Source organism: Geotrypetes seraphini, chromosome 4, assembly GCF_902459505.1.
Source record: "Geotrypetes seraphini chromosome 4, aGeoSer1.1, whole genome shotgun sequence".
NCBI classification, from domain to species: domain Eukaryota; kingdom Metazoa; phylum Chordata; class Amphibia; order Gymnophiona; family Dermophiidae; genus Geotrypetes; species Geotrypetes seraphini.
The window spans coordinates 994,253-1,006,258 of record NC_047087.1 but is presented as its reverse complement, the minus strand read 5'-3'; the positions used below and the strand labels follow the sequence as shown (position 1 = coordinate 1,006,258).

The following is a 12,006-nucleotide window of genomic DNA, read 5'->3' as shown; positions in this document are numbered from 1 at the left end:
TTTAATTTCTGTTAAAACTTAAAATCTAAGTTCGCTATGATAAATCATTGGCGCTAGCTATTGCAGAATCTGTACATCGGGAGTGGCCGGGACGGTTTCCTTTATGTTGGGTGGACGGCTCTTTCAAGTATTTGGGTGTGCAGCTCACAAGCTGTGTGGGACTGCTCTATCGTGCTAATGTTGATGCTTTGTTGGCCGCTACGACTTGTAGTTTTGCACAGTGGATGTCCCTGCCTCTTTCCTATGGTAGGGTTCAATTGTATAAGATGGTTGTTTTTCCCCACTGGCTATATGTGCTCCAGCTTCTGCCTCTTTGTTTTCGGCACCTGGATATTCAACAGCTTCATCAGCAGTTGACTCGCTTCCTTTGGCAGGGTAAGAAGTTTCAGATCTTGCTAACTTACTTGTTTGGCCCGGGGAGGTCCAGCGGTTTGAGACTTCCGGATATTGGCATGTTTAACTTGGCTTGCCTGCTTCGTTTCTTGGGTAATTGGTGCTTACGGAGCAATGATTATCTTTCTCGGGACTTCAAATCTGCTCTTTTTCATCCTTGGCACCTGTTTTCTTTGTCCCAGATACCCATCCACCATTTGCCCCCTGCACTTTGTTCCAGTATTCTTCGGTCTTAGCGCTTTTGCTGGAGGGCCTTGGTCGGGTTGTTGGGGGGTGGGACCCTCAGGTTTCGGATCAGTTGTCTATTCGGGGGAATCCGCACTTTCTTCCTGGCAACGATAACCCCATCTTTGCGAGATGGGCTGGAGAGGGTTTGTTTCTTCTTGAACATTTATTGGATGCTGAGGGTGCTATGAAATCTTGGGGAGCTCTTCCCATGCTCCATCTCTTGGGGTGGTGACATTATGTGGAGTCCTTGGCTCACCCGGGCCTACGGTTTCGGTTGGGACATCAATTTCATCTCTTTTTTGCCCAGTTTCATGATAGTGGCCTGATGGTGTCTGTGTTGCATGGCGCTTTACGGCGTCTTTCGCCTCGGAAGTCTTATGAGGCTTTGGGACATTGCTGGGGGAGAGATCTAGGTATATCTGTTGAGTCCTTGAATTTTCATTCCCAATTATCAATCATATTTCCTCTATTAGCGCCGAACTGAAGGAATGCCAATTTTGGGTGGTCTATCGAGCATATTTTTCCCAAGAGCAGGTGCACAAAGTCAGGGGTATTTCTTCCCTGACCTGCCCTAAATGTCAACAGGGCTGTAATTCATTTTTTCATGCTTTTTGGGGGTGCCCTCACATGAAAGTTTTTTGGAAGGCTGTACTCTGCTTTCTGGAAAGGCTTTTTGGCCAATCTCTTCCGATGTCGATGTAGGCTTACTTCTGGATCAGTATGAATCTTTGAGGGTGTCTGCTCAGGGACATCGAATGTTGATTCGGAAGGCTGCTGTTATAGGTAAGAATATAAGAACTGCCATCAGCGGATCAGACCTTAGGTCCATCAAATCTAGCGATCCGCACTTGCAGAGGCCCAGCCAAGTGTACCCTGGTGTAATTTTAGTCACCCGTATCCCTCTATGCCTCTCGTAAGGAGATGTGCATCTAGTTTGCTTTTAAATCCTAGAATGGTGGATTCCACAACAACCTCCTCCAGGAGGGCATTCCAGGTGTCCACCACCCGCATGAAGCAGTGTCTGGATGCAATCAACTGCTCCTGCTTACTGGGCTTGGAGGAATCATTTTCATAATTTGATGCTCTTGGAGCAACGCCATACCCGCTTGTTGTTCAAGTGGAAAAAAGTTTTTTTGCAGATCTGGGACTCCTATATTCAATCGCTTTCCCTAGGGCCAGAAGTCTGGTCGTAAATTCATTCTAGATAATGATACCCATACCCTCGGATGCTTTCCCAGGATGGTTGGTATGATGTTTGGCTGAGTGTGGATGGTTGGTATGGAAGTATAGGCGAGTGTTGTATGTAAGTTGGGGAAGTTGGGGATAGATTCTGTGGGAGGGTGGTCGGGGTTGGGGTTGTTCTGTTCGGTGCTGGCTGAGCGGCTTAAGAACACAGCTTGCTCAGCAGTTTCTCTGCTCTCTTTTTTCTTTGAGGTGATGGGATGGGGTATGGGGAGGGGTGAGATTCCAGTGTGGGTGGCATGTTTGCAATCGGGAGTGGGTAGAAGTGGGGACGGGGGTTTATTTGAAAAAAACTTGTTTTGTTGTAATTTTGGTGTTCTCGACCAGGTTATACTCTTGTTTTGTTTTGTGTGTTTGCTGATTTACACTAAAATCCAAGTTCGCAAAGATAAGAAGACCAAATGGTAATAAAGCCTTGAATACTTTGTTGTTCAAGTTAGGATGATGACTGCATAAAAAAATTAAAATAAAATTACTTGCCATTAGTTTTCAATGACCAATCACATAAAAAAATGATGCTTGTCTAGGTGGTTGTATCCTTACAAACACAGATGCTCATAACATTGACAGACTCTTGTGTACATGATATACACATCATCTATTCTAGTGTATTACTTATGAAAGGAATTTTTATACTAAAGTAAAATTCTGGAATCTCTCATGGCACACCCAGAATCTCTTCTGGGCACACCAACACAGTTTCAGAGATACTGCTCTAGATCTAGGGGGTTTGCCCAGGTGACTGAAGACTCCCCACCCCCACGACTACTTCAAAAAATTGCAAACCATGGATTTGAGGGTGAAATACTCACGTGGATTAAAAACTGGCTGGCGAGACTTTCAACAAAATAGAGCAGGGGAAGCAGTTATTTACAATGTCTGATGTGACACGGACAAGAGGACATAAACTGAAGCTGAGGGGGGACAGGTCTAGGACAAATATCAGGAAGTTCTGTTTCACGCAGAGTGGTGGACACCTGGAATGCTCTCCCAGAGGAAGTAATTGCAGAATCCACCGTTCTAGGATTTAAGGGTAAACTAGATGCACATCTCCTTAAGAGTGGCATAGATAAGGGTAAATTAGATGCACATCTCCCTTGAGAAGCATACAGTGATAGGGGGACTAAAACTAGACCAGGGTACACCTGGTGGGGCCTCCGCGTGTGCTGATCACCGCACTTGATGGACCCAGGGTCTGATCCGGAGATGGCAATTCATATGTTTTATGAAACAATCAAGATACTGAAGGGAATAGACTTAGTAGATAAAGACAGGTTCCAAGGTAGGGAGAATGAGAGGGCACTCTCTAAAGTTAAAAGGGATAGATTCCAAACAAACGTAAGGAAGTTCTTCACCCAGAGAGTAGTGGAAAACTGGAACACTCTTCCGGAGGCTGTCATAGGGGAATATACCCTCCAGGGATTCAAGACAAAGTTAAACAAATTCCTGCTGAAACGGAACGAACGCAGGTAGGGCTGGTTTCAGTTAGGGCACTGGTCTTTGACCTAGGGGCTGCTGCGTGAGCGGACTTCTGGGCACAATGGACCACTGGTCTGACCCAGCAGCGGCAATTCTTATGAAAATGATTTAGCTGTTTGTTTATTCAGTCATTCATACATACAATGGGTAGTTACAGTTCTATCCCTTCTCAGCCCTGGTGTTTGGGTTCAGTATCTTACAGCAAATAATCTACCTTGTAAGCCAAAATGGGGTTGGCTGCCAAGTTCAAATTTGAATAGGTGAGTTAGATTGAGGAGTCTGGGAATTGATTTCTTGACTTCTCTAGCTCAATGTGGAACTCAGCCCCAAGGTTTAAGGCTGCTGTCTCCACAGTGCTCCAAACCCCTGCTGATTTGATGAATAGAGGCCAGGGTAAGGTCTCGGGGCAGGATGGCAACAAGCATGTCAATTAAAACAGTAATAATAGATGAACAGTGCTGTTGAGATTTGTGACAGACCATAAGATCCTTATCCTATTCTCTGTTCTTGTTTTAGCTGATCTTTGTAGTAGTTTAATTCTCTGTAAGCTCGAATCGCAAGAATGAAACTAACTCCATAAAATATAACTAGAAGAATACCAAAGGTTGCAGCTGCACCATCTGTTCCAGCAAGATCACAGTTCATCCAGGTGAGTCCATTTCTGGCATACAGCTGCTCTCTTCTCTTGCAGACATCGGTGGAATTTACCTGAAGGGCAAAATGCAGAAAAACACCCACAGCTGCTGTATATGCCACAAAGGCTAAAAGGCTGAATGTAGCTTCAAACAGTAGCCATTTCCTAGAAAGCTGCTTGGATCCTGCTGTAAGAAGCCCCAGAGTAAGTGCACCAAGCACCAAGCAGAAAGCCAAGCCACTGTAAAGAAGGGGAGCCCGGAGTACAGTAAACTGTTGATCCAATTGCCGCACCTGTACCAGATCTTGTCCTTCGAATGGAGAGTAGAAGTTGTTATTGCCAAAGCCAGAGCTGAATCCAGATAGAACAAAATAGGAGGAGATGACACAGAGCAGAACGAGGGCATTCAGCACAACCTCAAGCAGCTGCAGCACACCTAGGAAAAGAGAGATGGAACCCTTTGAAACACTGGGTCCTAGTCATTGATCACATCTGAGCATTAATATTATTAAACAGAATCCTACTACAGGTCTTTATGCTTGAATCAGGCCTGGATGGGGGAGTGTGTGCTGTAGTGGTTAGAGCTACAGCCTTAGCACCCCGAGGATGTGGGTTTAAATCCCATTCTGCTTCTTGTGACCCTGGGCAAATCACATAAGCCCCCCACTGCCCTAGGTACATTAGGTAGAGTGTGAGTCTACTGGGACAGATAGGGAAAAATGCTTGAGTACCTAAATGTAAACCACTTAGGCTATACATAATATATAAATACTAAAAAACTCTGCCATATGCCAAAGCAACAATACAATAAAACACAGTTACTTACTATAACAGGTGTTATCCTGGGACAGCAGGCAGATATTCTCACAAATGGGTGTCGACATCCCCGGCGCCCCGGTAAAGACAGTGAAAAGTGTAGTATCGCTTTAAGCTTTAGCAAGCTTTTTAGACTGCCCACACCGCGCATGCATGAGTGCCTTCCCACCTAATGCCAGCTTGCTAGGTTGGCAGTTTGATGCCCAACTGAAGAAGCCAACTAGGGGAGGTGGGCAGGTTGTGAGAATATCTGCCTGCTGTCCCAGGATAACACCTGTTACGGTAAGTAACTGTGCTTTATCCTTAGACAAGCAGACAGCATATTCTCACAAATAGGACTCCCCAGCTTGAATAAAAAGGGATGGAAGAACTCAGAAAAACTCTAGATGCCACATATACATAGACTTAGGGCTTCTTTTACTAAGCTGCGCTAGCGGTTTTAGCGTGCGCGCTAGATGCTAACGCCAGCATTGAGCTGGCATTAGTTCTTGGTGCATAGTGTGGGGTTAGTGCATGTGGCAATGCAGCATGTGCTAAAAACGCTAGCACACCTTAGGAAAAGGAGCCCCTAATATCTGTTGCGAGATTGCGGAGGCAAGGGAAGGAACCTAATGGACAAAATGAAGAAAGGAACCCTATGCTCCACTAGAGGTAAACGGAAAAGTCTGATAAAACCTATGAGTATGGAAGTTGAAAGATAATAAACGACCTCCTAGAGTCAATTGAATCTAAATATATGTTATGGATATGCCAAAAAGATTCAAGAACCAAATAAGGCTACTGGCTAATGAACCTATATGGAGCAACCGACCCAAAGAATAGTTGAAATCAGTCCTATCTTTGATTAGATACGAATGAAAAGGGAAAGGAATTTCATAATCAAATAAAGATAGGATTTTCTTGAAAAGAATTATCATAGAGAAGACAATGCTAAGGAAGATAAAATCAGAATGACATAGTGGCTTACTGAGAAGAAAATCAACCTCCTGATAAAAATATTTGTAATAATATTATTATTCTTTAAGATCTCACAAAGGCTGAAATAGCAACATAAAAAGCCTTAAAACAAGTAAATCAGTAAAAACAGCAAGGAGAATAATATCATCAAAACAACATGCCAGTAAGATGAAACCCCTCAAAGATTTAACAAAGAAAGTGAGAATGGATGTGTGTAATATCCCTGTAAAAACTAAAAGTTGGTTAAGTGGTTTTGAGTGCTGGTTTTGGGGTGTTTTTTTAAAGTCTCCTCAAGAGGAGCTTAGTAAAGACAGAACACCATGAAAAAATGGGGCCTGAGCCCATGAAAGCGTGTGTAAAAGTAGTTGAACTTTTAAAACTACTGACCCTTAGTAATGGCTCATAGGAAACTGGGGAATCAAAAAATATAAAATGTTACCCAAGTAAAATAAGGAATGGAGAACGAGCCATGATAGATGTGGTCCCTAATATAAGTGCCACATGGAACACAAGTATCTATGAAGGTGACAGGAAAATCATAGTAATAAACTCATGTCACTGAACTTCTGTACCATCTTACTTTACTAGTGAAGAGGAAACATGGGTAACCTGTACCCCCCAAAAATCAAATAATTTACTCCTGAGCCAGTGGCATCAACTGAAGGTAAGGAGATACCATAGAGTTGAGTGTGACATAACTAACCAAAGAGGCAATATGCCTGCAGAGTTGTGGTTCTGAATAGAATCTTCTTAGAAAAAAAGGTCACCAACAGCAGAATGGTAACCTCAATGTTTTCTCTTTTTTTTTTGAGGAAAAAATGTTGCACAGAGAAGTACACAATGGAGAAAAATATATGAGAAATAAAATTGCTCATCTGAAGCTAATACTAGAGGACCAGCAAGAACCAACAGACTCAGAATAAAAACCAGTGTGTGGATTTTGAGAAGTACAACCTAGAGAAAACTTGTGAGAACAGTTCCGCACTCAAAACCATTGAAGGAAATATGATTAGTAAGAAAATCACAAAGTGAAACAGGGGAAACAACACCACACACTCAAAAGCATAAAAACAGTGGAATTGTCCCAGTCAGAATGGTGAGCACCAAAAAAGTGTCCTTCAACTCATCTGATATATACAAATACCTTTATTCATCCAAGAGCTCGTATATATATATATATATATCCAATAACTCAACGATCCGACATGTACATGTTTCGGCCCAACCGGCCTGCCTCAGGAGTCTTTTGAGTCTTCAATGGATATGATGAGTTGAAGGACACTTTTTTGGTGCTCACCATTCTGACTGGGACAATTCCGCTGTTTTTTGTGCTAGTAAGAAAATCACACCACAACCTTTCCTACAGAAATATAAAAGCATAATGGTAGAAAAAGTCAACAGACCAACCACTCTGTAGGAGTCCTGAACTCTTCTTTAGGAAAAGCAAAAAGTAAAATAGCTCTCCGAGATTATTAAGAAATGGTTGTAGTAGAAGACTATGGGCTCCTTTTATCAAGCTGCGGTAGGCCTGCCACGCTAGTCACTAACGTCTCCATTGACGAGGCGTTAGTTTTTTGGTGTGCCGCAGGGGTTAGCGCGTGATGAAATGTCCGACGCGCTAACCCCCGTAGCACACCTTGATAAAAGGAGCCCTATATAAGGTCAACAACCAAGAAAAATTTGTCCTTTTTTTTTTTTTTAAGTAAAGGCCTCCAGGTAACTTTACAGGCTTTTGGCACCACCATGGAGAGGTTTCGAGTCTTTAAATGAGAAATTTCAAAAGAGGGATGAGTCTTAAAAAGATGTGACTATTATGTTAACAGGAACGAATATACCATTGGTAAGAGAGGTGACCTAGAAGTAATCTAGAGCAGTGTTCTTCAACCTTTTTAAATCTATGGACCAGCGGAAATAAAAGAATTATTTTGTGGACTGGCAAACTACTAGGACTGAAATTTAAAAACCCCATTTCTGCCCCGTCTCTGCGAGCTCGGTCCCCGCAAACCATCTGATCCCATTCGCACAAGCCTCAATTATGATTTTATATTGAATGTATTTTATTAAAGTATAAAAAAAAACAATATTCTGTACAATTGTCATTTTATAATTACAAATAATACAGAGCAAAGATCAACAAAACCCCTGTCTCCCCTCCCTTTCACATATATCCCCTCTACTATCAAGAGAACTGAATAAGCCAAATTATTACAGAGTGCTACACAGAAATATCATGATAACAGAATACTGCAGTCACACATGACAGGAATAGTGTTAAAGGAGTGTAACTAGGGCAACTTCCCCCTGGTCAGAGAGAACCCTAAGCCAACTGGAAGCTAAAGAAGCACTGCCTGGGCTTTGCAGTTCCCAGTTATGTCTAACAACAGCTCTAGCAGGATGCATATTTCAAATCTGACATATTCTAATCACAAAATAGAAATAAAATTATTTTTTCTACCTTTTCTCATCTCTGGTTTCTGCTTTCATCTTCATTTCACTCTCTTCTTTCCAGTGTCTGCCCTCTCTGTCTCTTCATTCCAGCATCTGTCCCTTCCATCCACTGTCTGCCCTCTTTCCCTTCCATATGGTATCTGCCTTCTTTCTATGCCCCTCTCCCCTTTCCATCCAGCCTGCGCCCCTCTCCTTTTTACATGATTCATTCCAGCTTCACTGCTCTCTCCATTTTTATCTCTCCTACACCAGATCTAACATCTTTGTCCCTCTCTGCTTATTTCTCTGCTGACCCCTTCCCATCATCAATCTCTCTACTTTCTCATGCCTGTCTCTCCCCTTCCCCTCCTCTAATGTCCCTGCCAGCTGCTTCCTTCCTTTTTTCTTTCTCTTCCCTCCTCCTATCCAGCAGTAACTCTCTTCCCTTCCCCTCCTCCCCTCCCAGCATCATCTCTCCTTCTCTCTCCCTCCAGGTCCAGTAGCAGCTGTCCCTTTTTTCCCTTGTCCAGCAGCTTCCCAGACTCCTTTCCCTCCTCCCTTCTCAGCAGCATCTATCCTTCCCTCCAGGTCCAGTAGCAGCTGTCCCTTTTTTCCCTTGCCCAGCAGCTTCCCAGCCTCCAACCATGGCTTTCTCCCTTCCCAGCGGCTCTCCATACTTGCCAGCACAGCAATTCACTAAGGCAACCACGGGTCCTTTGATGTGTCGTGCCACCTCTGAGGAAGGAGGAAGTTGTGTCATCAGAGGCAGCTGCGACTCAGCAAAATCCCCAAGGCTGTCTTGGTAAATCGCTGCACTGGCAAATACCGACAACTGCTGGGAGGGGAGAAAGCCACTGTCGCAGGCTCCCCATGACCTCACCGGCCCTGCACGGACCGGCAGGAAATTGCAGCTCATCAATCTCGCCGGCCCTTTGTGAACTGGCAGGAAATTTCTACGGACCGGCGGTTGAAGAACACTGGTCTAGAGCAGTGGTTCTCAACCCTGTCCTGGAGGACCACCAGGCCAGTTGGGTTTTCAGGATAACTCTAATGAATATGCATGGAGCAGATTTCATGCCTGTCACTTTTATTATATGGAAATCTCTCTCATGCATATTCATTAGGCCTTGCCTGAAAACCCGATTGGCCTGGTGGTCCTCCAGGACAGGGTTGGGAACCACTGGTCTAAAGCAGTGGTATTCAAACTAGTCCTCAGGGACCGCCTGACTAGTTGGGTTTTCAGGATATCCACAATGAATATGAATGAGGATATCCTGAAAACCCAGCCTGACCAGGTGGTTCCTGAGGACTGGGTTGAATACCACTGGTCTAGAGGACATAATATGTAAACCATGGTATACGAAACCTCAGCATACTGCAGTGAAGAGTAACAGGTAGAAATAGTAATGCACTGAATGAAGATCGATACATAAACCAAGGATCTGTGACAAATCACGTTTGTCTACGTGTTCCACAATTTTATTTTTTATAATCGCTTCTACCATTTTGCCCGGCACTGAAGTGAGGCTTACCGGTCAGTAATTTCCTGGAGATCTGGGAAATTATAGATTGGTAAGCCTCATTTCAGTGCCGGGCAAAATGGTAGAAACAATTATAAAAAATAAAATTGTGGGACACTTAGACAAACATGATTTAATGAGACAGAGTCAGCATGGGTTCAGCCGAGGGAGATCTTGCCTCACAAATTTGCTTGACTTCTTTAAAGGTGTAAATAAACGTGGATAAAGGTGAGCCAGTTGATATAGTATATCTAGATTTTCAGAAAGTTTTTGATAAGTTCCTCACGAGAGGCTCCTGAGAAAATGAAAGAGTCCTGGGATAGGTGGCAAAGTTCAGTTGTGGATTAAGAATTGGTTATCAGATAGAAAACAGGGGTATGTTTAAATAGTCATTTTTCTCAATGGAGGAGAGTAAACAGTGGAGTGTCACAGGGATCTGTACTGGGACTGGTGCTATTTAACTTATTTATAAATGATCTGGAAATTGGAACGATGAGTGAGGTGATTAAATTTGCAGATAACACTAAACTGTTCAAAGTTGTTAAAACGCATGCGGATTGTGAAAAATTGCAGGCGGACATTAGGAATTGGAAGACTGGGTGTCCAAATAGCAGATGAAATTTTATGTGGACAAATGCAAAGTGATGCACATTGGGAAGAATAACCTGAATCACAGTTACTGGATGCTAGGGTCCACCTTGAGGATTAGCGCCCAAGAAAAGGATCTGGGTATCATCGTAGACAATACGATGAAACCTTCCGCCCAATGTGTGGCGGTGGCCAAAAAAGCAAATAGGATGCTAGGAATTATTAAAAAAGGGATGATTAACAAGACTAAGAATGTTATAATGCCCCTGTATCACTCCATGGTGCGACCTCATCTGGAGTACTGTGATCAATTCTGGTTTCCTTATCTCAAGAAAGATATAGTGGCAGCAGAAAAGGTTCAAAGAAGAGCGACCAAGATGGTAAAGGGGATGGAATGCCTCTCGTATGAGGAAAGACTAAAAAGGTTAGGGCTTTTCAGCTTGGAAAAGAGATGGCTGAGGAAAGATATGATTGAAGTCTACAAAATCCTGAGTGGACTAGAATGGGTACAAGTGGATCAATTTTTCACTCTGTCAAAAATTACAAAGACTAGGGGGCACTTGATCAAGTTACAGGGAAATACTTTTAAAACCAATTGGAGGAAATTTTTTTTTCACTCAGAGAATAGTTAGGCTCTGGAACGCGTTACCAGAGGATGTAGTAAGAGTGGATAGCATAGCTGGTTTTAAGAAAAGTTTGGACAAGTTCCTGGAGGAAAAGTCCATAGTCTGTTATTGAGAAAGAACCAGGGAAAGCCACTGCTTGCCCTGTATCGATAGCATGGAATATTGCTACACCTTGGGTTTTGGCCAGGTACTAGTGACCTGGATTGGCCATCATTAGAATGGGCTACTGGGGGGTTTCACGTGATGCGCTCATGGTGATCGGACGTGCGCTGCTGGGCTCCGCACTCCGATTCATTTATACCAGCAATATTCTTTTTCCTCGCCTCCCTGAGCGGCCAGCGCGATTCGTCTTCCGCCGGGAACCTCGGAGGGAGTTTGCCGAACCGGTTGAGCCCCGGTATGCCCGTTAAAGCGGCTAAAGCTGTTAAGGGCAAACTCTGCACGCCGGATCCGAAAATGGCGTCGGCTCCTAGTGCTGCACCTGCGGAGGTGGGAGACTGGGCTCAGGAGATATCTCGCTTGGTCATGACCGCTCTGGAGGACCGACTTAACAAATTGCAGTCGGCGGTGGAGGGCATTCATGAGAAATTTGAAGCCTGGGCTCAATGGCTGGGGGCGGTGGAACAGCGTGTTTCCGTCCGAGAGGATGAGGCCCTTGAGGAGCGGAGGCAAGTTGATGGCCTGCAATCTCAGGTGACGGCCCTCCAAGACAAAGTGGATGATCTGGAAAACCGCCATCGGCGAAATAACCTGAGGGTTGTGGGGCTCCCGGAGCTGAAATCCTCTGATGAACTTTATACTTTCTTTCATTCGTGGCTGCCGGAGCACCTCGGCCTGGAGGTCTCGGAGGCCAAATTTGTGTGCGAGAGAGTGCACCGGCTGGGACCGGCCACGGGGTCTACCTCTAAGCCTAGAGCGGCTATTGCCAAATATGTGAACTGGCGGGAGAAAGAACAACTGTTGAAAGCTTATCGGGCAGCCGGCAATCTGATGTACGAGGGGAGCCGGCTGCTGCTCTTCAATGATTATTCGGCACATGTTTCTTCCCAGAGGCGGGAAATGGCGCCCATCTGCACTTCCTTACATCTAAAAGGGG

The 12,006-nt window shown here is 44.2% G+C and overlaps 1 protein-coding gene across 1 annotated transcript in view; it reads right to left on the bottom strand.

The window, feature by feature from the left end:
- Window positions 1-3,328: 3,328 nt before the first annotated feature.
- MARVELD3 (MARVEL domain containing 3) overlaps window positions 3,329-12,006 on the bottom strand; it is a 138,650-nt gene continuing 129,972 nt past the window's right edge. Inside the window, exon 4 of the mRNA XM_033941782.1 lies at window positions 3,329-4,412. Coding sequence (XP_033797673.1) covers window positions 3,832-4,412 — 581 coding nt within the window. The 3' untranslated portion in view covers window positions 3,329-3,831. The remainder of the gene's footprint in view (window positions 4,413-12,006) is intronic.